This window comes from Toxorhynchites rutilus, chromosome 1 (assembly GCF_029784135.1).
Source record: "Toxorhynchites rutilus septentrionalis strain SRP chromosome 1, ASM2978413v1, whole genome shotgun sequence".
In the NCBI taxonomy this organism is placed as follows: Eukaryota; Metazoa; Arthropoda; class Insecta; order Diptera; family Culicidae; genus Toxorhynchites; species Toxorhynchites rutilus.
Genome location: NC_073744.1, coordinates 103,921,466 through 103,945,399, shown reverse-complemented (window position 1 = coordinate 103,945,399; position 23,934 = coordinate 103,921,466). Strand labels below are relative to the sequence as shown.

The window sequence follows — 23,934 nt, the reverse complement described above, 5'->3', positions numbered from 1 at the left end:
CTGTTTTTTTTTTTTTTTTTTTTTTTTTTTTATAAATACGTTTATTTGTCTTTTTTGTTTGGTAAAAATTTATTTACATGGTTGATTCATTCTCGACTTCAAAACTAAATTTCAACTCATCTATATCAATCCTACCATTACTACTATCAATGAAGGTGATATATGTCAATAACAGTTTCATTATCAAAATTCGTTCATTTGTTTCAAACCCCTCCAACGACGGTCGAAGGAGATCCTCTAAATGGAGTGCGCGTTGTCTACCAGATACCACTAGCAGCTTTTGTTGTAGCACATTGAAAGCATCTCGTACTCTCCGACAGCCAAAAAATTTGTGCTGTATTGTTTCCACACTCGAAGAACAGTGTAAGCAAGTTTCATCGTCCGTTCTCCTCATAACGAACATCAGACGCCGGTGCGAGAATTTTTCGTTTACCCACATGTAAAGAAGACTACGTTGTGAAGGCAATAACTTCCGAACAGCAATATTCTTCCACACACGGGGCCAGTTAATTGCAGGATTTGCTATTTCCACTTTCGGTTTTGCTGTACGTTCTATGAAGAAACGATGGATGAGATTGGCGGAAGGCTGCTCTCGGATTTGGAAGGGGAAATTTGGATGATGATTTAGGATAAGCTTTAGGCAAGGAAGGTCTGAGGGGGGGACGGTTGTTTGGGAGAGGAAGGAATTGTAATAGGGAAGGGAGCTCATTTCGTGTAGGTGCCGATTGATTAACAGCGCCTTACACTTCATCGCTGGCAATTGAAGGTTGAGACCGCCATCCTCCTGTCTTCGCGCTAGCTGCTCCATTGGGATGGTTGCACACGCACCACGGAAAAGAAAGCGTCGCATAATGGTTGTCAGTTTTGCCACGTGTGCTGCCATTGGAGACAGATTTGCTGCCATGTACCATGTCCGTGATGAGATAAAAACGTTCAACAGTGTTACCTTCTGGTGTAGTGATAAGCTTCTTGAAGAGTGCAACCATACTAGACGCGAAAAATTGGTCACGAGTATGTCCCAATTTGTTTTCACCATACCTCGGACCGAGTTGGTGAAGATTATCCCAAGAATTTTGATGGAACCTCCCGTGCGAAGCCACGGTGCAGTGATTGGATCATTCACACATCCGACGTCAATTGCGGTGGTTTTATCTTCATTCAAGCGTGCCCCTGCTATTCTCTCAAAACGCTGGAACAAGCCTCGCATCGCATCAAGCTTTTCGGCACTCGATACAATGGCACTGATGTCATCTGCGTAAGCGATAATTAAATCTGCCCCACACACTTGCTCTAATCGCAGAAGAAGTGGGTGAAGATAGAGCACGAAGAGATGCATCGAGAGAGGGTCCCCTTGTCGGACAGAACGTTGGATTTGGATTGGAGCGGAGAGGTGCCCGTTGATGAGCAAGCGAGAGGAAGAGGCTGCTGCTACACGGGAAAGCAAATTCACCAGTTCTGGGTTGAAACCCAAATCTCGCATCGTAGTAAATAAAAAGCGATGATCCACACGATCGAAAGCATGATCGAGATCAAACGAGATCAGCTTGCCTTTTTGTCTGCCCGCCTTCAGCTGTGCAATTCTGTCCTTCAATGCTAACGTTGCTTGGAAAATGTTGTGCTCGCCGTTCGAGCATTTTTGTGAGCGAGTCAAAACACTATGAGCTCGAAGCACATTTTCAAGTCGCTGCTTCAAAACACGCGACAAAATTTTGTAGTCATAGTTGACTAGACTAATTGGGCGGTAGGAACGTGCGCTGTCCCCCGAATCTCGTTTCTTCACCAGCACGATCACCCCATCGACGAAATGGGATGGAAAATTTGACCTGATAGCGTCATTCATAACCAGGTTAAGCTCACGATGTATCACATCGAAAGTTCGCAGAAAAAACTCTTTTGGCAGTCCGTCGGGTCCTGGAGACTTTTTCGATGCGCTTGTGCGGATAGCAAAAAGTATTTCTGCCGTAGTGATTTCATACATACAAGCTTCGTTTGCATCATCCTGCTCGGGAATGATTCTCTCACACTGGAAAGGTCCCCATTCTCCCTCTTCTACATTGCCGGGCGCGTATAGATTACTGAAATACTCGACCATATGGTTTTGTATAGCAGCAGAATCATCGATGATTTCATCTCTCTCATTTCGCAGACGCTCGATGGTTGTTTTTCGTCGCACTCGCTCGCCCAGCTGATAAGTCGATAGCGGCTCACCAGCAACGAAGGTTTCGTTGATTCGCACGAACATTTCGGAGAACGCTCGCTGGTGTGTCAGCATCTTTGCTTTTATTCGATTGATGGTGGTGAGCATGGCAGGGTTGTTTTGGTAGCCATCGTACGCATTCCGTAGTAACTGAAAGAGACGATGTTGTTCACGATGGAAGTTATCGAATGCTGTTTTGGACTTCCATCGGAAAAAAGACTTTATTTTAGGCTTTGCGCACGATAGCCACCATTCCATCCACGACCGATAGTTTCGTCGTTGACGAGTCCAAAACTGCCACCGTATTTGGAACTCGTTAATATTTTCAGCGGTCAGTAGATGCGGACGGAGAGACCAAAATCCACGACCATGTGCTCTGTCGGGGAGAGGAAGGCAAATTCTCATGGTGACGGCCTTATGATCCGAAAAACAGCACACATGTACAGCTGTTGATCTCAGCTGTTCTCGGAGACCGTTGCTCACGTAGAAACGATCGAGCCTAGACGAAGAGTTGTGTGTGATGTAAGTATACTCGATCTCTCGTGAACGAAGTCGTTGCCACACATCATGCAGATGTAACTGCTGAACGGTGGCTAGAAGAGCGGGACTCGAGTTTTGCCCCGTCGCATCGCATTGACGAATCACGCAGTTGAAATCGCCACCTAAGACGACGTGGTCGGTCCGATGACGAAGGTAATAGGCAATGCTGTTGTTGAAGAACCGCTCTCTTTCAGCACGGAGAACGGAACCTGATGGGGCATACACATTACAGAGCGTTGTGTTGTGGACACGGAGGGCGAGTAATCTTCCGTCTAGACTTTTCTCTACATGTGAGAATTTGATGTGTTGTTTTAAAGCGATTGCCGTTCCTCTCCTTGAGTGGTCGACATTACAGACAACGTTGTAGCCAGGCAAGACTAACTGCTCGTTCTCTACCTCCTGCAAAAACACAATATCCAACTCCATTGTGCGAACAAACGTGCGAAGGGCGTTTAGCTTGGTTTGGTTGGTGATGGTATTTATATTGATCGTCCCGATGTTACAACTGACGTACTCCATTTTATTGGATTTCTTCGTCGGAGATTCTAGCTTGTACGTGTTCGGTGAAGATGACGTCTTCTCCGTAGTGACGCATTTTCTTGCCTGGTGGTTGTCTACGCGAGCGTCGGCTGCCATTCGAGCCTTGGGAAGCTTGTGAATTGTCTGTTTCGTTGCCATCGGGTCTACGATGCGACGTGGTGGCGTTCGGGAATGAGATGGGCGATAGCTGGATTACAGCTTGTGTTGCGGATGGTATCGTTGTTGAAGGTGTAGCGGGGGGTGGCATCGTGTTATTTTGTTGTTGTACTGCGGTTTTTGTCCCACTCATTTCAGAGAAATTTGGCTTCAGACGCGTGTTGTCGTAGTGACCGACAGTGAGCGGACTCTTTGTCAAACGTTTTGATGAAGCTGACGATGGTTTACGAAGATTCGTTGGTTTGGTGTGTTGAGGTTTTGTCGGGTTGCCCTTCGTTACGCTAGCGTATGATTGGTCTGCTGCGAGCTTCTGCACCAGCAGTTTCTTGTTTTGTACACATGGAATGCCAATGTGTACAAACTCATGGCAGTGTAGGCACGTTTGCCGTTGCCCCTTATATTTCACCGCAGTCTCTTCTCCCTGGATTGTCACGAGAGAAGGAATGTTTTTCGTGATCACCATCCGAACAATACGAACCCCGGTTTTAATACCACCGAAGTCGCTGTATCGGTCATCCCACAGTAGGTCACGAATACTGACGACTTCGCCGTACTCGGTGAGAAAATCAGCAATCTGATCATTGGTGACGCTCTCGGGTAGCTCAAGCAAATTTACCTCTACCGCACCGTCCTCCATCGTAACTCGTAGTTTGTATGATTTCCCTTCAAACACGAACTCGTGCTTGTTGTCGTGCTGCTCCACTATTTGTTCAGCAAGTTGGAGGTTGTTGACCTTGACGAAGGTACATGCAAGCCGTCTGCTTGGCTGAAGTTGCAGAACATTCTCACGTGTAAGTCCGAGTTCTTTTCCAACGAACTTATGGATCTCGTCATGAGAAAGCAATTTCGGAAATTGCGAGTAGTCGACGCGAAACGTATTTTCGCGACGCGGCATCACGGAAAGTGCCGTCGCGGATAGCGTAGATGAAAGAAACCAACAACGTATCAAATAGTCTGTGAACGACTTCCAAAATCTTCTCGTCTGATAAAATCGACTTATCGACTCGGAAGTTGAGCGCTAACTGAACAATACTGTTCGGAATTGTTCAGTCATAGTGAACCAACTCTCAAAAAATACATCATTTAGTTCAGTCAGAGCGGACTTTGTACGTATAGGCAGCCAAATAACAGCCTTTTTTGGCATGATACTTGATGTTTTTTTACAACTATCATACATCACAGTATTGGCAGAGAGTAGCTCAAACTTCTGAGAACAATATTGAACGAAAAAATTAAATGCTTTGTAAATTGCAGAGCATTAAACTTTATGTTCGTTTTCTCGAAATCATAAAAATGTCACATGGCCCGGTCTGACTTAACACCGACCATATAACAGATAGGTATGCTTTTAGAACAATTCAATGTAGCCAATACATATATAAGATACTGTAGAAACAGTTTGTATACTCTTACATTTGAAATTTGTTGTTAAAATAGTAATTTGAGGCAGGGTTAAAATATGCTTCTACGTATTTTGGTCATGCCACCTAACCAAACAGCTCTTTACTTACCACTCGGTTGTTGCACGTTGGACGGAACAACAACTTGTAGCGATTTACAGATAATTCAAAGATAAAACAGGCATAAAATGCGTAAAAACCTACTTGTAACTACTTTCTAGTTGAATCTCTGACTGTTTTTTATTTATACAATAAGTATCTTCGGGAGCTGGGACCGACACTTATATTGTTCAAACGCTCTTGATGCGCGCTGAATGGGAAGCAGAGCACGAAAAAATCGGGGCTTAACGTGTTAAATCCATCGAAAAATGGATGAGCAATAAGCGGTAGAATCTGGACATTTTCAATCTGTACCCCCAACATGTTCCAGAAAGACAAAATCCTATGTTTAAAGGTGCTCCCCGCAGAAACAAGAGGAGCGCTATCGCGCTTCTCCGCACTCAAACGGTTAAACAGGTATTTACATGCAATCGGCCAAGGAGCTACCTTCGTGAAGCCTTGTGTCACGCAATATATGCACACAATATGCAATTTGTTTGAATATGGGTTGCATTTTATATCAATAATTCACTGACTATTAGTTTTTTACGTGTATTTTAAAATTTAGGGTGGTTTATTTTTACGCGGATTTTGGAATTTACGCGGTTTTTTTTACGCGGATTTTGGAATTTACGCGGTTTTTTTTACGCGGATTTTGGAATTTACGCGGTTTTTTTTTACGCGGATTTTGGAATTTACGCGGTTTTTTTTACGCGGATTTTGGAATTTACGCGGTTTTTTTTACGCGGATTTTGGAATTTACGCGGTTTTTTTTTACGCGGTTTTCGTTTACGCGGCACGTATCCCCCGCGTAAAAAGCGACTCCAGTGTACACGATTTCCAGCGAGTTTTCCACTTTTGGAAGGTCTGATAAAAGAAGTTTTCGCCGAGTTTTTTGAAAATCCCCTCCGATGCTTTTACTACTGATATATTCTTGATGAATTGACGGCCTCTAGGGTATTTTTTCAGCTCAGAAGACAACGAAAAATCACAGGGAGCCAAATATGAGGAGTCAGGAGGGTAAGGCATAATGTAAATTTGCCCAAGCGAAGGCAAAATTTTATCGCATAACGTTGTTCATTTTTAAACGTCGCGTCACACATAGCAAAAACCTCGGAGGCGAAATCCAATACGATTTCAAAATACTCATCCGCTATAAACGAGTGTAGGGACAATACTGGCAGTTGTTCTGAAAACAAAATCGGTAATCGAATGTTTTTATTTGATCATAATAGAGCATAATAGCTGTCACAAGACAAGCATCAATTTTCAGGTTTCAAATCTGCAGTGGAATATACGCCGATAGACTTCCTCGTTTCATCTGCTAGCTCATACGAACTTGTTCCGATCCTGGCTAAGACAGTGCACGGAATATATAAGGCATCGAGCTTTGCGTTGTATCCTGCTACCGCTGAAGACTGTTTACGATTACGTCGGTAAACACGTTGACCCACATCGTAAGCCGGGGCAGCGTGATTTGATCGCAAGTGATACGTTTTTATATTTTTATTATGAGCCTTTTGCAAATTGTTAAACACTATGGAATCAATTTGTTTATCTATATTATTTTTCCTGTCTAATCTGTCTTCATCCGTTAATACCCTTTCGTCCCGATCTATCCGATGTTCACCTGCTTTACCTATAATCTCGTGTCCGAATAGAATTCTATATGGCGAAAATCCGGTGGAGGAATGGGGAGTGTTATTTATACAATATTCAATTTCAGAAACTCGTGTGTCCCAAAGCTTTTGGTTCTGCTTCGCATAAGAACGGATACAAGAAATTATTGTGCGGTTCAATCTTTCAACAGGGTTCGATTGAATGTGATACTTGGAATTCGTCCAATGCTGTATGTCGTATTTTGTCAAAAGTGTTTTGAAATCGGTGGAAAGGAAGGACGAGGCATTATCTGTCATAATGAATTCTGGGACTGAGTACCTCCGAAAACACGTTTCCTCGAGAAGTTTTGCGACAACGCTAGCTGAGATTCGTTTGATCGGAATGAGGATAGACCATTTTGAGAAGAGGTCCATTATAACGAGGAGATGAACGTTTCCAGTTTTACTGCGTGGAAGGAACTGAATGAAATCCAACGCAATGATCTGGAAAGGTTGCGTCGTAATTCTGGAAGTTGCGCTGGAAGTTGTGAACGATTCGCAGGCTTATTCTGCTTGCAGAGCGTACACTTTCGAACATAATTTCGGATGTCATTAACCATGCGGGGTCAGAAGTAGTTTTTTTTCTAATTTTCGCGAGTGTTTTCTCACACCCAGGTGGAGACTATCGTCACGTTCGTCAACCATTATTTTTTCTCGAAGCTTTTCAGGCACACAGACTTTACAGGAAAATCGATAATCTAGTAGATCATCCGGGGAGGATATTAATTTGTTTAGGATTCCTTTATCGATTCTGTAATCTTTAAATTTTTCAGGATCCTGCTGGACTTTTTGAACCATTTTTGCGTACCACCCAGTATCCTCATTGGATGCTGTGAGCTCTTCGACAGCTCTGAATAATGCATCGGCTACCACATTGTCAGCGCCTTTGCGATGGAGGATCACCATATCGTGACGTTGCAAATCAATGCTCCATCGGCAAAGAAGTGCGCCAGCAACTTCTCATAATATATGTTAATGCTGAAGCATCAGTAAATACTGTGAACTTTGTTCCTTCTATATAACACCGGAACTTTTCTACTGACCGGATTACTGCAAGGCCTTCCTTCTCAGTAGCGGAATATCTTTGCTGGATTACTGTCAACTTCTGCGAGAAATATGCGACGGGTTTTTCGATACCCTCCGGGGATTGTGTCAGCACCCCAGCTATAGCAGTGTCACTTGCATCACAATGAATCGTAAACTGTAAGGAAAAGTTCGGATTCGTTAAGATCGGTGCACTAATAAATAATTCTTTAATTTTGTAGAAAGCGGCTGTGTGGCATATAGAGTAAAAGTGTAAATAGAACTTAATTCAGAACTTGTCCCCCGTTGCTATCGTGTGAGCAAACAGCGGCAGAACGCAAAGTACGTAGAATAGAAGGTAGTCTCCTCCCTGCTTTGTTCAAGTAGTGGTAGGCAAAAAAAACAAGTAAAAAATTGTAATAAACCATCGATCGAATCCATATAAATTCGAACATTTTTGAATTGTAACAAAAGAACTGTCTCAAAATATGTCTCTAAATGATGAAATAGCAGTTTACTTAATCATTTTCAAAATTGAAAACAGTGAAATTATCGCACCTGTATTATAAAACCAACGCAAAAGTCGATGAAGAAATGTGTGGAGAGGTTATATTGAAGCAGAGTCGTTCCCGCAAATTGGTAATATGATGAAAGATTAACTCCCACACTGCTGATTTTTTTCTCTTTTATTGAAGCATCCATCAAGAATCATCGCTGCGCTTTCATTGGTTTCGGTTTGGAGTGTTCGGCCGTAGTGAGGCAACTTAAGGGACCAAATTGGCGTTTCTGCAAAACGAGAAAAAACATTTCCTCCATCCCGGGTCATCTTCCGAAGTGATTGCAAAAGAAGTGCATTGCAGCAAGAAGTGAATGTAGATAGTGTTCTGTGGCAAATGGTTCCAGCGCATAATATCGATTTGGAAAAGGCCATGCCAAAGGTAATTATGTTATTTCTATTTCCACACCCTTACCAGCTCGAACATTTATCCTTCGTTGCAGTGGTTGGAGGAAGTTTACAGTACATTGCCGTACAAATGCAAAAAAAAAACTGAAGACATTCTACACTGTCCACCCGATGTTTTGGACCGAAATGACCTGGTGGTTCACGACATTGGTGACATCAGCCATTAAGACGAAAATTCACTCGCTACCGAGCGTTGAGCACCTGTATTCAGCGATTGCGAACGATTAGTAGGAAAAATTTGCATGCATCATCGAATACGATATGACGACGAACGGTATTTACTTCTTCAAACCGACCACCAATACGTCTTCGTCTGCGTCCTAAACTAGGGTTCCGCCCTCCTCATTATCTCGCAGATGAAGCACTTCTCCTCTGGTGGTATCACGAGAAACAAAATGAAAAATTTTCCACTTTTTTCCGCCGTTGAGTTAGTTAGATACTAGTTAGATAAATCTTGCAGAAAACGATGCGATACAAGAAATAGGGCACATAATATAAAACAAGCTAACAGGACAAAAATGAGACAAAAGAAATATTCTTATCGTTTCAATAACAAAATTGTTAAAAATTATATACACACAATAAAAACATTTTAGTTACTTGAAGGAAGAGAATAAAATTAGATGCTGCAGAGAAAATGAAAATATAATATTGTAATTAAAGACGGTTGATTAACCGCGAACTATCGAAATATAGTAGCATCTTCTCCCAGAGCTTATTGGATGGATCCAAAACCTAGACAAATCCGTACGTACTGAATCTTGAGAGCAAGAGGCAAAAGCAACAGCGTATAGATCTCACATTTCGGGCGGTTTGTTTGTAGGGCTCAAGTCACAGTCATAAATTTCAAAGTAATTTATTGAAAAGAAATCATTTAGGAAGTTTGTTCTAAAAGCTAAATAGTTAAAGGTCAAGTTGGATACTGAGTGCAAACTAACAAAAGTAAGTCGTTGAACTAAGTAGTGAGAGAGGATGAAACAAATCAATGCTTATTTAACATATTGCGGACCGCTTATATGTTCTCTCGAGTTTCGCGTTCCGTCTGTTATGGATGGATCACGAAATAACCCGTGTTTTCTACACTTGAAGGTTTTATCCTTGGTTTACTAAGAATCTAACAATGCCTACCGGTGGCTCGCCTTCGTCTCATCCACATTGAAGCAAACGATCTTATTCGTGGAATCCGAACAGCGAGAAAACTTTCTGAGAGCATAATAACCATTTGAAAGGTTTGAGGTTTCTTCCCGACCATTCTAACATTTCAAAATAGGAGTAATCGATGCATTAATACGTTTAATTTTTTTCCCCAAATTGCGACTAGCATTTACAGGTTACGTTGAAAAGAATTATTTCATGTTTAGGGGATTGTGAGTTGAACAAAATTTTGTATTATTATTCATCAATAACATAACTATTATTACAAACATACTGAAAAAACATATAAATTACACATATTTAAGATTTTACATGAAACCAACAGCATGTCTCCAATAGGCGTCTTCGTAAAATTGTAACCGAAGAACTAGCAGGAATCTGTAGAATATTATTGATGAATTATTTAAGCAGCCGAGTGTTTAGTTGTTGCAAAGCAGACTTTAAAACAAATGAAAAGTTCTAACGAGTATGGAGTACGTATGAGCAAATATTAGTAATAGATCTGATTTAATTTTAATTTGAATAATTAATTAAAATAAAAAACAATGAAATAAAATTATATTTTCGATTTTTTGGCTTATGATTATTCTGTTTCATCTAAACATAAAAAAATACATTGAAGTTTTTTTACATTATATATTCCCTTACATTCTATTACATAATATTTTTTTTCATTTTCTTTTGACTAGATGTCAAAGGTCTGTCGGATGCTTTTTGAAGCCGTTTTACAGATGTTTTTTTTTGTTTCTCTTCCTTTAGAATTCTGTTTAAAGAGCTTATTCTTATATATGTTCTTAGTCTAACAAAATGTTCAATGACATCCTTTGGAATGTTGGAATATTTTCGTTTAATTTTACTGGCCACATTCTTTACTACATTCTTCTCTTTAAAAATATTAGCTTTGTGAAAGTTTAAAAAACATATTTCAATGCTCTTCGCTTCCTCAAGCCATTTCATCGACGGCTTAAATAGTCCACCATGGGAAAGATGATCCACATAACTTCTGCGACACGCATAATCGTGATCCATTAAATGAAAAGGATCTTGGGACTTGTAGGAATAATCTCCCAAGTAAGGATATTTATTCTTAAATTTCCTAGCCACCGCACCTGCTATGTATTCAAGGCCATCTTCTTCCGACTCAAAGAAATACGCATTTTCCTGAGGGTTTTCGTTGCCATAATTCGTTTCCATCTCAATAAAATCGTCCTTCTGGTCTGGAATTTCTTCAGCATAAGCTGATTGACCCGCAGTTAGTGCTTTTGATGGTCTTAAAACGTCAATTATAGCGAACTCTTCACCATCATAATTTTCCCTGGTGGTCTGTCCATCCGAAACTGATCGAATGCTCTTCCCAAGAATTATGACCCGCAATCGACGGAGACATTCCATTGGTGATGGATGATCGTTTCCTCCCCCTCTAGCTCGCATGACCGAAAAAAGGTTTTCAAGTGCGTCTTGATTTAATTTGACGGTCATGATGAATTTTGTATTGAAACGAATATTCATCTCTGTATATAGAGATCGGAGTGACTTGATCGGCATAACGATGGATTTCTGAAAACGCTGAACAGATGAAAAGATACATTTTAGAGTTTAATCGAACATTTTCAAATATAATTAAATACCTGCATACTATACTTATTGGATGGGACGGCATTTTTCATGAAATCCTCCATCGCTTTGAGAGCTTCGTCCTGCTCAACGAGATTCATTCCATAAGGCCTTTTCAGCACTTGGCTTTCATTGGGATAGCGAGAGTTGAAAACATCCCACCAATTGTTGACCATCAAAATGAATTCGGAAAGACGCTTGGCCTGAGGCGTGTTAATTCGTCTCTGCAAAGCTACTGCACATTTTCGCGACAGTAACTTAGCAGCTAGGGCCACATTCTGCCGTTGGCTGCGTTGACAACTAAGATGATCTTCTCTGAGGAAAAATGTATCGCTGATCTCTGTGCGCCTTTGTGCAACTAACTCCCATAGCGGTTCATGAGAGATCGTTGTTCCATCGGTGGAAGTGAAGCCACTGTCAATGAGCCAGTTTCGGACAAGCTTCAGAAGATGTGGAGCATCAGCAAATAAATAAACTTTTTGTTTTTTTACTGGATGTTCCACATACGTTTTATCGTTTTCCAAACTGATCCCCGTCCATATTCCAACATTCCCTCCGCCATTATCCGAAGACGTAGCCACCACTTCGAAACCCGACGCGTTGATTTTGTCCACTGCTTCCCACAAAAGATCAATGCTCATGGAAACGTTGAAACCGGCATAAATTGGTTGTTTCTAATCGGCGAATAAGCCTCGAATCATCATAACCTAAAAAGCAAACACAAAGGAAGGAAACAGTAAATAATTATTTCACGTAAAAATCCAATTTTCTATTACATCTCCACTTTGTCACATATTTTGTATGATCATCACAACTAGTAGAATAAGCTTTTATTACTATTGGTCATCAGATGGCAGAAAAGGTCGCAACAACAAAGAAAAAGTACGTAAGCCGGAAGAATACCGAAAAAATCGGAACATTCGAATTTGTTTTATGACACTCTTACTGGTTAGTAATAGAAGTTTGCAATAACATCATACATTCGACGAAAAAATGAAAGGAACAGAGTGCGTAGCCGGAAATTTTGAATGATTTTGGACATGATGTAACTTCGTGAAAAATCAACGCATATCGAACGCATATAAAACTTTCAGATATTAGAATATTTTACGTACATTTCTCACTTGGTGTGCGCAGATGTAGTGGGCAATAATATCGGGAAAAAATAAAAAACGATTTTTCTCCGTTTATTCGAAGGTTTTCTGGACTAACACAATTTTTTGCTAACCAACTCAACGGCAAACCCAATTAACCTTATCAACCAGCATTTATCTGGTTCCTAAAATGTTCCTGTAGGACCTTCCCATACAGAGATATTTCAGTTTGAATATAAAAGTACCCCTTCGTCTTTAATGATCATTTAGTCGATAAACAAACATCGCACCGCAAATCGAAAGGCAGTTTTGAAAACTTCAATTCTGCACAAGGATAATATGTTACCTTGACGAAAAAAAAATTATTTAAATATTTTGCATCTATTTCAAAAAAGTGCCAAAACAGAATTTAAAATTGTTAGCCTAGTGTATTCCCTAAACATATGTGAACGTTTCATATTGATACGTTTAGTCATTTTTTCTAGCCGATTTTTCAAAGTTTAGAGTAAATTAGAGGAACATTTAATCGCAAATCGTACCAGAAGTATAAAATCCTACGTGTCTCTCAACGCGAACGATTCGTAACTTAAGAATTATGCAAATCACTTCAAATTTCCGACTTCGCACTCTGTTCCTCTATTTTTTTTGTCGAGTGTATATGAAATTATATATATAAAATTATTATTCCAAACTTTTACCTGCATATTAGTGTTCGGTCCGAGAATGTCATCGTGTTTTCTGTCATACTCGTAGATTTCTTTGCATGACATCTCATCATATAACAGGACACATACTTTTGATCTTCCGGACATGGTTGAGGACTTCGCCTTCAGCATTTTTAAAACCTCTTCAAGAAAGCCCTGGCGCATATCCATTTTGCTGGCGTACTTGCGGAGGCAACTTAGTTTCGGAAGAGGATATTTTAAGGTTTTGGTGAGGTAATCATACCCTGGAGCACCAAAGTATCGAAGGGTAAAACCTTTCGATAACTCCTCGCTGGTCCAATTCACTCTTGATTTTAAGGCTGATTTAGACGATGCCAGTCAGCGCTCCAGTTGAAGTATCCAGTGAATAGAGAACAGACACTCTGTTCAAGTTAGAGGCCAATTACTTGTTCGATACTGGTACAAGTAACTTGGACAGAGTGTCTGTTCTCTGTTCACTGGATACCTCAACTAGAGCGCTGACTGGCATCGTCTAAATCAGCCTTTATTCCTGTCATGAGGTTTATTTGGTTGGCGGTGAAGATTTGTGCGAGTAAACCGCGAGCTTTGTTGATTACCTCTTCTTTGTGCACTTTTTTTAAATCATCGAAAGCCTTTACCTGCTCATGAATCCTTCTCTGAAGCTCAAATGTTTGCTTCTTTAAATTGGAAATCTGATGATCTTGATTTTCCAGTTTGCTTTGCAACTCTTCGATTGTAGCTCTCAGCTCACGTTCTCTCTTGTGGCAAAGTATGCCATATTTTGCCACTGTTGTTATTTCGTTTGCCGATAAACTTCGTTCGTTCTGCTCCTTAGTACCGCTAAGATGTTCAAGCTCTGATCCGCTCACCGATGCAACAAAACCAGAACCGTTAACTTGTTCCCCAACAGCCGTTGACTCCAAACAATCGTTCGAATATCCATGCAAAAATTGGCAGTGGGAATAATCGGAATGGTTTCCGGTAGCAGCTTCACCAGATTCTTCGGTAACGTTAGATACGCTACGAATGGTAGCGGAACGTTTTGGAAGGTCCAAGGAGCGAATGCATGGAATAGCTGAAAACATCTCCGATTAGTTTATCTCATCACAATTTATACAAAAAACACTTACCTCCAGTACGAAGACGTCTTCTTTGCTGATTATAGGTTAAAACAGTATCCCCAAAAGAATCCGGCGAAAAATGAAGCGAACAAACAAATATGTTTCGCGTATCGAACGAGCATTTGTATCCGAAAAAGTTTAACCATTTTCGTCTCAACAATTTGTTGGTCGGAAAACGGTGGAAAGTTATCCGACTTTCATCAAAACTTTTCAAAAATTTTCTGCTCCGGCATCGCGGTACGTGGCACTTTGACATATTGCTGAAGTAAACAAACACTGTTCAGAAAGAAATAGATAAAAAAAATCACATCAAACTTACCTGCAGTGGAAATGCGGTACACTATCGTGTTTATCGTCGGCTCGACTTACGATTTCGTCACTTTTTACGATTTTTTTAACTTTTAAAAACAAAAAACAGGAAGTGGGTTATATCTATGATATAACCGCAAGGGTGACGTAGGACTATCGTTGATTTAGAGATCATTTGTTTGAAGTTGAATCTAAATCCATCCTGAATGAATGAATAAATAAATATTTGGGTGACTTCAAAAACGAGAGTGTTACTTTGAAGACTCAAGGTTTTATGCATCCAATATTGGATACAAAAAACCTTGTTCTGAAGAATAATCTTCAGAAGCTTTCCTGTTAACTGCACTTGATTGACAAATCACAAAACCAAATGTATGTTGTCGCAGTTATATGGATAGAAAACATTAAAATAAACTCGCTTGAATGCAATTTTCAATTCCAAGGGGAACTGGCAGATTATTTTTCAGCAACGATCATTTCTTTCCAGGTTTCCTCTCGATAACCAGCAAACGAAAAGAGTTGCGCGCGTGTATGTGTGTGTGTGGCGGCTGCTTCTATGTCTTCCCGAGGAACCGTATTTCGATGCTGATACTCTCTTGGTCACCTTCTCTTCTCCTTCTGATCGATCGGCTTTTATGCGCTCCCTCACAGTTAAAACAAACTGATTGCATTTCAGATCAGGTCAAGCCAGGTAATGAATACCTCGATCCCTCGCCGTTCAGCTCGTTCAGTAACGATGTTGTCTTGTCGATGTCCTCAGGCGTCGTGCACAAATTACGTAACGCAAAAATCCGGATTTTGAACCTCCCCTCCCTTTCGTAACGCAATTTCCTATCTCTAATAAACAGAAAGTAACGCAACATCTAACCCCTCCCCCCTTATCGCGTTACGTAATTTGTGCACGACGCCTCACGAAAAATGAATGGGTTCACCACCAGAATATCATTTCAGTATGCTTTTCGTGCGTGATTGAATCGAGAGAAGGTGTGGTTTACGATGGCAATTTGGAAGGCAAACTAGAGGAGAATGAACTCTCTGAGTATGAAAATTTCGGCGACTGAGCAATAATCGATTGAAAATTATATAATTTTGGCGATACGAAACATTTTCCGTTTTTCATGTTATGCATCCAATATTGGATACGAAAATATCATACTGATGGGAAAGAATAATCTTCAGAAGCTTTCCAGCTAATTACACTTGATTGAAAAATTACGAAATCAAATGTATTTGGTCGCTGTGTTCGCCATATAATTAGAAAACATTAAAAAAACTCTTTCGCATGGATGTATTCTTCAATTCCCAGGGAACTGGCAGATTATTTTTCAGCAACGATTAGATCTTTCCGGAATTTTCTCGATGCTGTATGGCATCCAAACGAAAATTCTCGTTTCAGTTTGGCCTGCAAAAAACTTTTCTGAACTCTAATCCATCAAATTTGGAGCCCTGAAAAGGGCCGTTGATTATATGCTAAGCTAATATAGCACCCTCTCCTTGGATTCGACGGGCCAGCTGAATGTCCTTGGGCATGATGTGACGCGTTTTACGTGGATAGCACACAAATTTGTATCTTCGAATAAGCCTCCTGCAGCGTCATAACCGCGGAACTTTGGAAGCGCAAGTCGGTTTTGAGTTCCTGAGCAATTCCACGATCCAAAAGCTGCAAAGGTAGCTTGCGGATCAGAAATTCGGTCGACTTCCGATAGCGATGAATTTCACGCAAAGTTCCCGGTCGATAGCGATGTGGCTTCTTCACCAATCCTGCGGCTGGTGCGCTTATTCGAGCTGCTTTCGTGTGCCTTACCACTGAAAGACTAACCTGCTATCTCCTTGGTCCCAAACAAACGAGTCGTCACGGTGCGAGAGTAGAGTAAGAAATGAACGAAAGCAAAGGAAGCGTCATTTTATAACCTGTTTTCGAAGCTATCATTAAGCTATTGAAACAATTTTCCGACTCAATAAATAGCAATCATATAACTCTTGGACATTTTATCTTTTGTATGAAATGATTATCACTGTTCTGTTGATCCGAAGCAGAATGAATCACGCTTAAAGAAGGAATGGATTTTTTCTTGGAATTTACTCAGCAAAAATAATGCCCTTTCCCAACACTTAAAAACGACAAACGGTAAACAGTTTCATCAAAGTGATTTCTTCGATATGGGGATATATTCACTACATGTATTTGTATTCTTGTATTTCATATTCTTCATTATGCAATCCATATCCATGGCACCTATCGGTATCGAATTATCATCGACACCACGATTTTCGCTAAATGCTCCTTTCAGTTCGGCCTGTAAAAAACTTTTCTGAACTCTAATCCATCAAAATTGGAGCCCTGAAAAGGGCTGTTGATTATATGCTAAGCTAATATAGCACGCTCTCCTCGGATACGATGGGCCAGCTGGATGTCCTTGGGCATGATGTGACGCGTTTTGCATGGATAGCACACAAATTGGTATGCTTTCGTGGTGCCTTACCACCGAAGGACTAACGAGCTGTCTGCTTAGTCCCGATGAAACGAGTCCTCACGGTGCGAGAGTAGAGTAAGAAATGAACGAAAGCAAGGGAAGTGTCATTTTATAAAACATAAAAGAATCGAATGTAAACCCCACCCTCTTTATTATATAAGCTTACTGTATACTCACGAATATAATAAGGGTGGGATTTAGATTCTATACTGTTATGGTTTATAAAATGACGCTTCCTTTGCTTTCGTTCATTTCACGGTGCTTCTGACATTCAACCGAGACGGTCATGTTTGTAGCGCCCCTTTGAAAAGAGTAGCGAAAATAGAAGTTTTCTCCTCATACAACTGGTTCTATGCTAAAGGAAATTCCTTGAGGCTCTAATCAGTCCTAAATAAAGTTTTCTCCCACAGGTGTACAAGACGAGGACAAGGAGGAGGCCACCGAATAGCCTAGACGGTTGGTGGCTTTCGATACCGGCAGTTTTCACTGCCCCTAGCGTCGGTCCCTGTTTTTGGCGCGCTTTATAGCTTGCTTAATTTTTCTACCGTATATCGCTAACTGTTTATATTGTTATACTTATATTTGGTGGTGGTTTTTTCTTTACAGCTGGTGTTGTTTCCTGCGCTGCGGATTAGTGGTGTTGCCACACTACCTTCTCTCCGGTGCGGGGGGCTTTCCCCCCAGCAGCTGTACTTAGTGCAAGTGATTTATAAACAGTATCTTTCTACCCATAGCCTCCCAAGGCAATAGTGATTATAAGGACATTTCAGTAGTGTTGAAGCAATAAGTACAGTGCATTTCTAAATTTTTTCTATACCATTTCCGAAGATAGTGATTTTTTGTTCTAGTAGTACCAGTGCTTTTTCTAGATATTTTGTGAAATTTTCACCGTTCTTCCTGGCTGTACCCCCTGGTATAGCCAGCCACAATCATGGCTTCCAGTAGCTCTGGCATCGCCGGCACCGGTAAGTCAACAAACCTATATAATGGCGTGCCCACCACACGCACCTCTCCTTTCTGGGCTGACCCCCTATGCGGGGAGCTCCAAATTTTATTACTTAGAGCAACTGGCAAGAATACTCTACCATCAAACCCTTTCGTAGTTTCCAAAACCATCCAAGCTGTTACGGATCGCGATTTTAAGGACGCGAGACCACAGCGAGATGAAAATAACAATTTACAATATGTTATCCATATTCGCAACAAAGAATATGTGGATGCACTCCTGGGTATTAAGTCATTAATTGACAAAACCCCTGTGGAGATAAATTTTCACCCTACCTTGAACCAGCGCAAATGCGTAGTATCGTGTAGGGATGTTATTGATATGGCAGAAGCTGCACTTTTAAAAGAGCTTGCTGACCAAAGAGTCATAGCAATCAAACGAATTTCCCGTATGGACCCAACCAAGAAGGAATTAATTCCAACTCCAACCTTGATTTTGACAATCAGAGGTACTGTAATTCCTGAATACATCAATTTTGGCTTTATCCGCGCCCCCACTCGTAATTTTTATCCGAATCCGATGCAGTGTTTCGGCTGCTACAAATTCGGACACACTTCGAAAAAATGTAGGACCAAGATCCAATTATGCCGAAACTGTGGACAAGCACACCCAGAACTAGGCAATGAAGAAACTGCCAAGAGCTTTATTTGCAACGCTCCTGCCTACTGTGTAAATTGCAGTGGCAACCACCCTTCTACTAATAGAAAATGCCCCGCATGGGTTGCAGAAAACAATATTTCCAAAGTGAGGGTAGACCAAGGAATATCGTACAAGGAAGCCAAACTAAGCTACCAGGCCAAGATAAATGGATCCTCTTACGCAAGCAAAGTCCAAGAGAGACTTAATGTAGCCCAAAGTACAGGATGCAATCGCTGCAAGTGCAACTGCACGCAATCCAACCCTACCCCAATCATTCCAACGGTTTCCACACCGATAGTTAATCTACCAGACATGGAATATACCATCTCCACTTCCGATTCCGAAACTGATTCAGAAATTCCCATGGAAACTGAATCAGCAAAATTAAACAAACGAAAAATTAAAAATATTAAAACTACAACTTCAGATGAATTGAAATCATCTGAAGATGAAAATTTCCGCGTTAATGAAAAAACAAGGAAAAGGTACAAAAACCAACAACTTCAAATATCTCAACCGGCCGCCCCACAACTGGCCGACCCTCAACCATCTACTTCACACAAAACAGTACCCAACACAAATAGAACAATACCAAATTACTTAAAATTTGACCCTAGACTGAAGACCAAGATTTCCAAAGGTAACAAACAGTCTAAATAATTTCAGTTATACCTCCTTCCACATTAATTAAACCCTTCAAGAGCCTCCATAATATTTTTTCAAGTTCAACACTCCACACAAAAACAGTACACCTGTTGTCCAAGATTCAACATCCAACCGAAAACTTGCCATTCAATGGAATTTGCGTGGGCTTAGTAGGTCAATGGATGAAATTAAATTAATGTTAGCTGAGGAGAAACATCTCCCACTAACACTTGCATTCCAAGAAGCCAGAGTGACTAAGATTACACCCGATTTTAACCTTTCACTACAAGGTAAATACAAGTGGTACTTCCGTGAGGGACTTACCTCACGCCAGGGTGGAGTATGCCTCGCTGTTTTGAGCCATCTCCCACATACCCTCATCCAAATTTCATCACAGTTACAGATATGCGCAATCCAACTCACGGGACCGTTACGGTTAACCCTCGCTTCTATATACATTTCCCCAACGCATAGTAACAGTAATTTGGAAGCAGATATGAACAATGCCATTCAACAATTACCACACCCTTTCATAATCATGGGTGATTTTAACGCCTACCATACTGTATGGGGTGGCCAAAGATGCAATTTAAGAGGTAAAATTATTTTAAAAATAGTTGAACAACTTAACCTCATCATCCTGAACGACTTCCAACATACTCGTATGGATGAACACTCTGGCTCTACTTCTTCAATTGATTTAACGATTACCTCATGGGACCTAGCGCCCAGAGTCAGATGGTGTGTCGATGATGATCTAAGAGGAAGTGATCATTTTCCCATTCACATCCGAACACTGACCAGTAATCCAAAAATCCTCCTGCGAAGGAGATGGTTGTACCAATTTGCCGACTGGGATGGTTTCGAATCAACCATTTCGCATCTGTTACCTGCACAGGGTAACTATTCAGTAGAGGAGTTTTCCCAAGCCGTTTTCGCTGCTGCGAAAGCTAATATACCCCGCACTAGTGGTATCTCCGGCCGGAAGGCAGTCCCATGGTGGAATAATGAGGTCAAACATGCCATTAAATCCAGAAGAAAAGCGCTGAGGAAGCTTAGAAGACAACTGGACGGTAGTGAGACAAAAGTACTTGCCCTAGCTGATTTTCAATCCACTAGAGCTAGAGCAAGGAAAATTATAGCGGAAGCTAAACAAAATAGCTGGCTTAAATTTCTTGATAGCTTTTGCCCTCAGACAACTTCTAGTGAACTGTGGAGCAAGGTTAATGCAATCAGTGGCAAAAAAAGATCGCGAGGCTATTCTATTATGATCAATGGTACCACTACCGATGATCCCGGAACCATTGCTGAACATTTAGCTGACCATTTTGCTAGTACTTCTGCCACCTCCAACTACAAAAGCGACTTCAAAGCTCGTAAAACTGCCGCGGAGACTACAGAGTTTCCCTCGGACTCAGGGGAACCTCATATTTACAATATCAGGTTCTCCATGAAAGAAATGTTGTGGTCCATTAGTAAGTCCAAAGGCAAATCAGCCGGACCAGACGAAATAGAATACAGCATGTTAAAAAAATTACCTTTCCACGTCAAAACGTCGCTGCTCCAAATTTATAATAACCTTTGGGCTAGCAAATGTTTCCCCGACTCATGGAAGGAAGGGCTAGTCATCCCCATCCCTAAACCGATGGAGAAAAAACCACTAGCCACTAGTTTTCGTCCCATCACCCTTCTCAATTGCCTAGGTAAGGTCTTCGAGAGAATGATCAAACGGAGATTGATGACGAACCTTGAAGAACGTCATCTCCTGGATCCTCGACAACATGCTTTTCGTCAAGGCAATGGTACCAACACGTATTTCAGCCAACTTGATCAACACCTTCACGTGATCACGCGAGACCACCTCCACGGGGAACTCGCTCTGTTGGACATATCCAAAGCCTACGATACAACCTGGAGATATAATATCTTGGACCAACTCCATCAATGGGGTATCGAAGGTAATTTGTTCGAGATAATTCGCAGTTTTCTACAAAATCGTAGCTTCAAAGTTCTTCTCGGAGGAGTCACCTCCACCAGTAAACTGCAAGAAAATGGAGTGCCACAGGGTTCTGTGCTATCGGTAGCTCTTTTCCTGATAGCGATGCAATCATTATTTGATGCCATACCCCAAAATATTGACGCTTTGCTATACGCAGATGATATTCTGCTAATTTCAAAAAACCCATTCCCAGTACTAGCAAGAAGAAGACTTCAGGAAGGAATCTCGTCTGTTAATAACTGGGCGAATTCCGTGGGATTTAGGATCTCAGCTGAAAAATCTCAAGTTCTTCATTGCTGCAACAATAAGCGTCACAGGAAAAAACTACGTTCTTATCTTCTGAACGGTAGTTCCATTAAACGAGTCAATTCTGCACGAATTCTCGGTGTAATGGTGGACAAAAAACTCACGTTCAATAAACATATAAAGAGTACAATATCGGACATTAAAAACCGCCTTAACTTAGTTAGCGTTATAAGCGGTCGAAGCCGAACAGGATCCCGCAAAACTATCTTCAACATTGGAAGAAGCTTAGTCTATTCCAAACTTACTTACGGTATTGAACTCTTCAGCCGTGCCACCTGGAAAACGCTTGAAGAACTGAGGCCTAGCTATCAAAAGATAATAAGACTAGCTTCAGGGGCCTTTAGAACTAGCCCAAGTAAAGCGTTACTCGCTGAGTCAGGCAATTTACCTTTCAAATTGTTCCTCACGAGATTCTACAGCACGCGCGCGATACGAACGCTCGAGAAACATCCAACATTTGAATCCTCACTTGTGAGAGTGAATAACTGGTTGCAGGATACATGCCGAACCACTCTTCCAACGATTGCACCAATTCCCATTATTAACCTTCGACCATGGTATAAACGGGAACCTCAGATTGATTGGTCAATTAAAAATTCTGTGCGAGCTGGTGAAAACAGCAGCATAGTTTTGGCCATTTTCAACAACCACATCCACAGTAAATACCTTTTTCACCACAAGATCTTTACAGATGGATCCTTTGATGGTTTACAAGTAGGTATCGGCATTTTTGCTAATAACCTGCAAGTTAAGTTCCAACTCCCAAATATCTGTTCGGTATTTTCAGCTGAATTAGCGGCACTTCTTATCGCTACATCAAAGTGCGAACACAACAGAAAGACGGTTATTTTCACCGATTCTGCTAGCGCGCTTCTTGCTCTTGAGAGCGGAAGTAGCAAACATCCATGGGTACTCGCAATTGAAGAGAAAACTGCCCAAAATGATATCACCTTCTGCTGGATCCCAGGTCACTGTGGAATCCGCGGTAACGAAGAGGCTGATCGCCTAGCCAAAGAAGGGAGAACATCCGAACTATGGAGCACAAGCGTCCCATCTGATGATATAACCAGATGGGTTAACTCATCTCTGATGACGTGCTGGGAGAACGAATGGAACATCTGCAGAGATACTTTTTTGAGAAAAATTAAAAACACTACCCATCCTTGGATGGATAGAAACCAAAGATCTTTTCAAGTATGTCTAACACGTCTTCGTATTGGACATACCAAATTAACGCACAGGTTCTTGGTTGAAAAAACCGAACCACCCATTTGTAATACCTGTAACGTCAGGCTGACCGTAGAACATTTTCTACTTGTCTGCCCACGTTACAACCTTATGAGAACTAAGTTTCAGATAGCTGACAACCCAAGGACAGCCCTAGCAAGAGATAACTTGGAGGAGGACAAATTACTGCATTTCCTGAAGGAGACGGATCTTTTGGAGCTTATTTAACCATTATACAATTATTTACTATATGTTACAGACTTAACCACATCATTCATACTAACACCTAATGCTTGTGAGTTAATATATGTGTTACCAACGTATTACATATGTTAGGTCACACACATTTTATTTATAAAAAAAATAAATTAATAAATATATATATAAAAAAAAAACAAAAAACAAAAAAATTCTCAAAAAGTTCTCAAATGGGGATCAACACTAGGGTAGGAGCCTACCTGTTGGTCTCAAATGTTCCTATCTCACGCCTCCACGAAGATCATATGACGACATTTTTAGATCGGGCGTGAACTGGAAACACACACCTGGTCTTGGCTCCGAGAACGGGTGTCGAAAGTGGCTAAGTGAGGGGGTGCGAGCGAGTCAGAGCGCTATATCTCTCCCGGGGAAGGCCTCCCGGGTCATGGAGGCCTTGCCAACCCGCTGTCTCCCGGGCAAAGGAGATACACCCAGAAAATGGAGCTACGTTCACGAAGAATACTCAGAATGCGATCGCCCGAGGAGGGTCCCCGAACTGGAGCTGGTCCTGGAACGGGCGTAAGAGCGAGCGGCCAGCGGCTGGAGGGCGATGTGCAAGAGCGGGCCACCAGCCGGGTTCAACCCGAAGAGCTACCGCCACACGGAAACAGCAGCCATCGACATCACCAACGAAACGCTGCGCCTACGAGGCGTGTTGCGACTGTCAGACGACAGTCGTCCACACTTGTGGGTACTACTAGGCGACGGATCATGTGGACACATGAAATGAATGAATTCGTGATCCGCGCCTATTACATCTGCACTGCTTTGGAGACGGACATGAGCGGTCGCCCTCGAATACTCGCAATGTTCGAGGAAGCGTA

The 23,934-nt window shown here is 41.4% G+C and overlaps 1 protein-coding gene and 1 long non-coding RNA gene across 3 annotated transcripts; one reads left to right on the top strand and one right to left on the bottom strand.

The window, feature by feature from the left end:
• The first annotated feature begins 5,897 nt into the window (after positions 1–5,897).
• Positions 5,898–10,229, top strand: LOC129766738 (uncharacterized). 2 transcript variants are annotated; one of them, XR_008741475.1, is made up of 6 exons: positions 5,905–6,781; positions 7,648–7,793; positions 7,856–7,955; positions 8,158–8,252; positions 8,309–8,551; positions 8,613–10,229. It is a non-coding gene; the product is annotated as an uncharacterized LOC129766738 (long non-coding RNA). The 2 variants fall into 2 exon arrangements; XR_008741471.1 differs by having other exon boundaries at positions 5,898–6,781; positions 7,856–8,252.
• Positions 10,230–13,596: 3,367 nt separating this feature from the next.
• On the bottom strand, positions 13,597–17,201 carry LOC129766619 (uncharacterized). Its single transcript, XM_055767215.1, has 2 exons — positions 14,257–17,201; positions 13,597–14,201 (listed from the first exon to the last, which is right to left on the bottom strand). Exons 1-2 carry the CDS (start codon positions 14,501–14,503, stop codon positions 13,612–13,614), a joined length of 837 nt encoding a protein of 278 aa, XP_055623190.1. The 5' UTR covers positions 14,504–17,201; the 3' UTR covers positions 13,597–13,611.
• Positions 17,202–23,934: the final 6,733 nt, after the last annotated feature.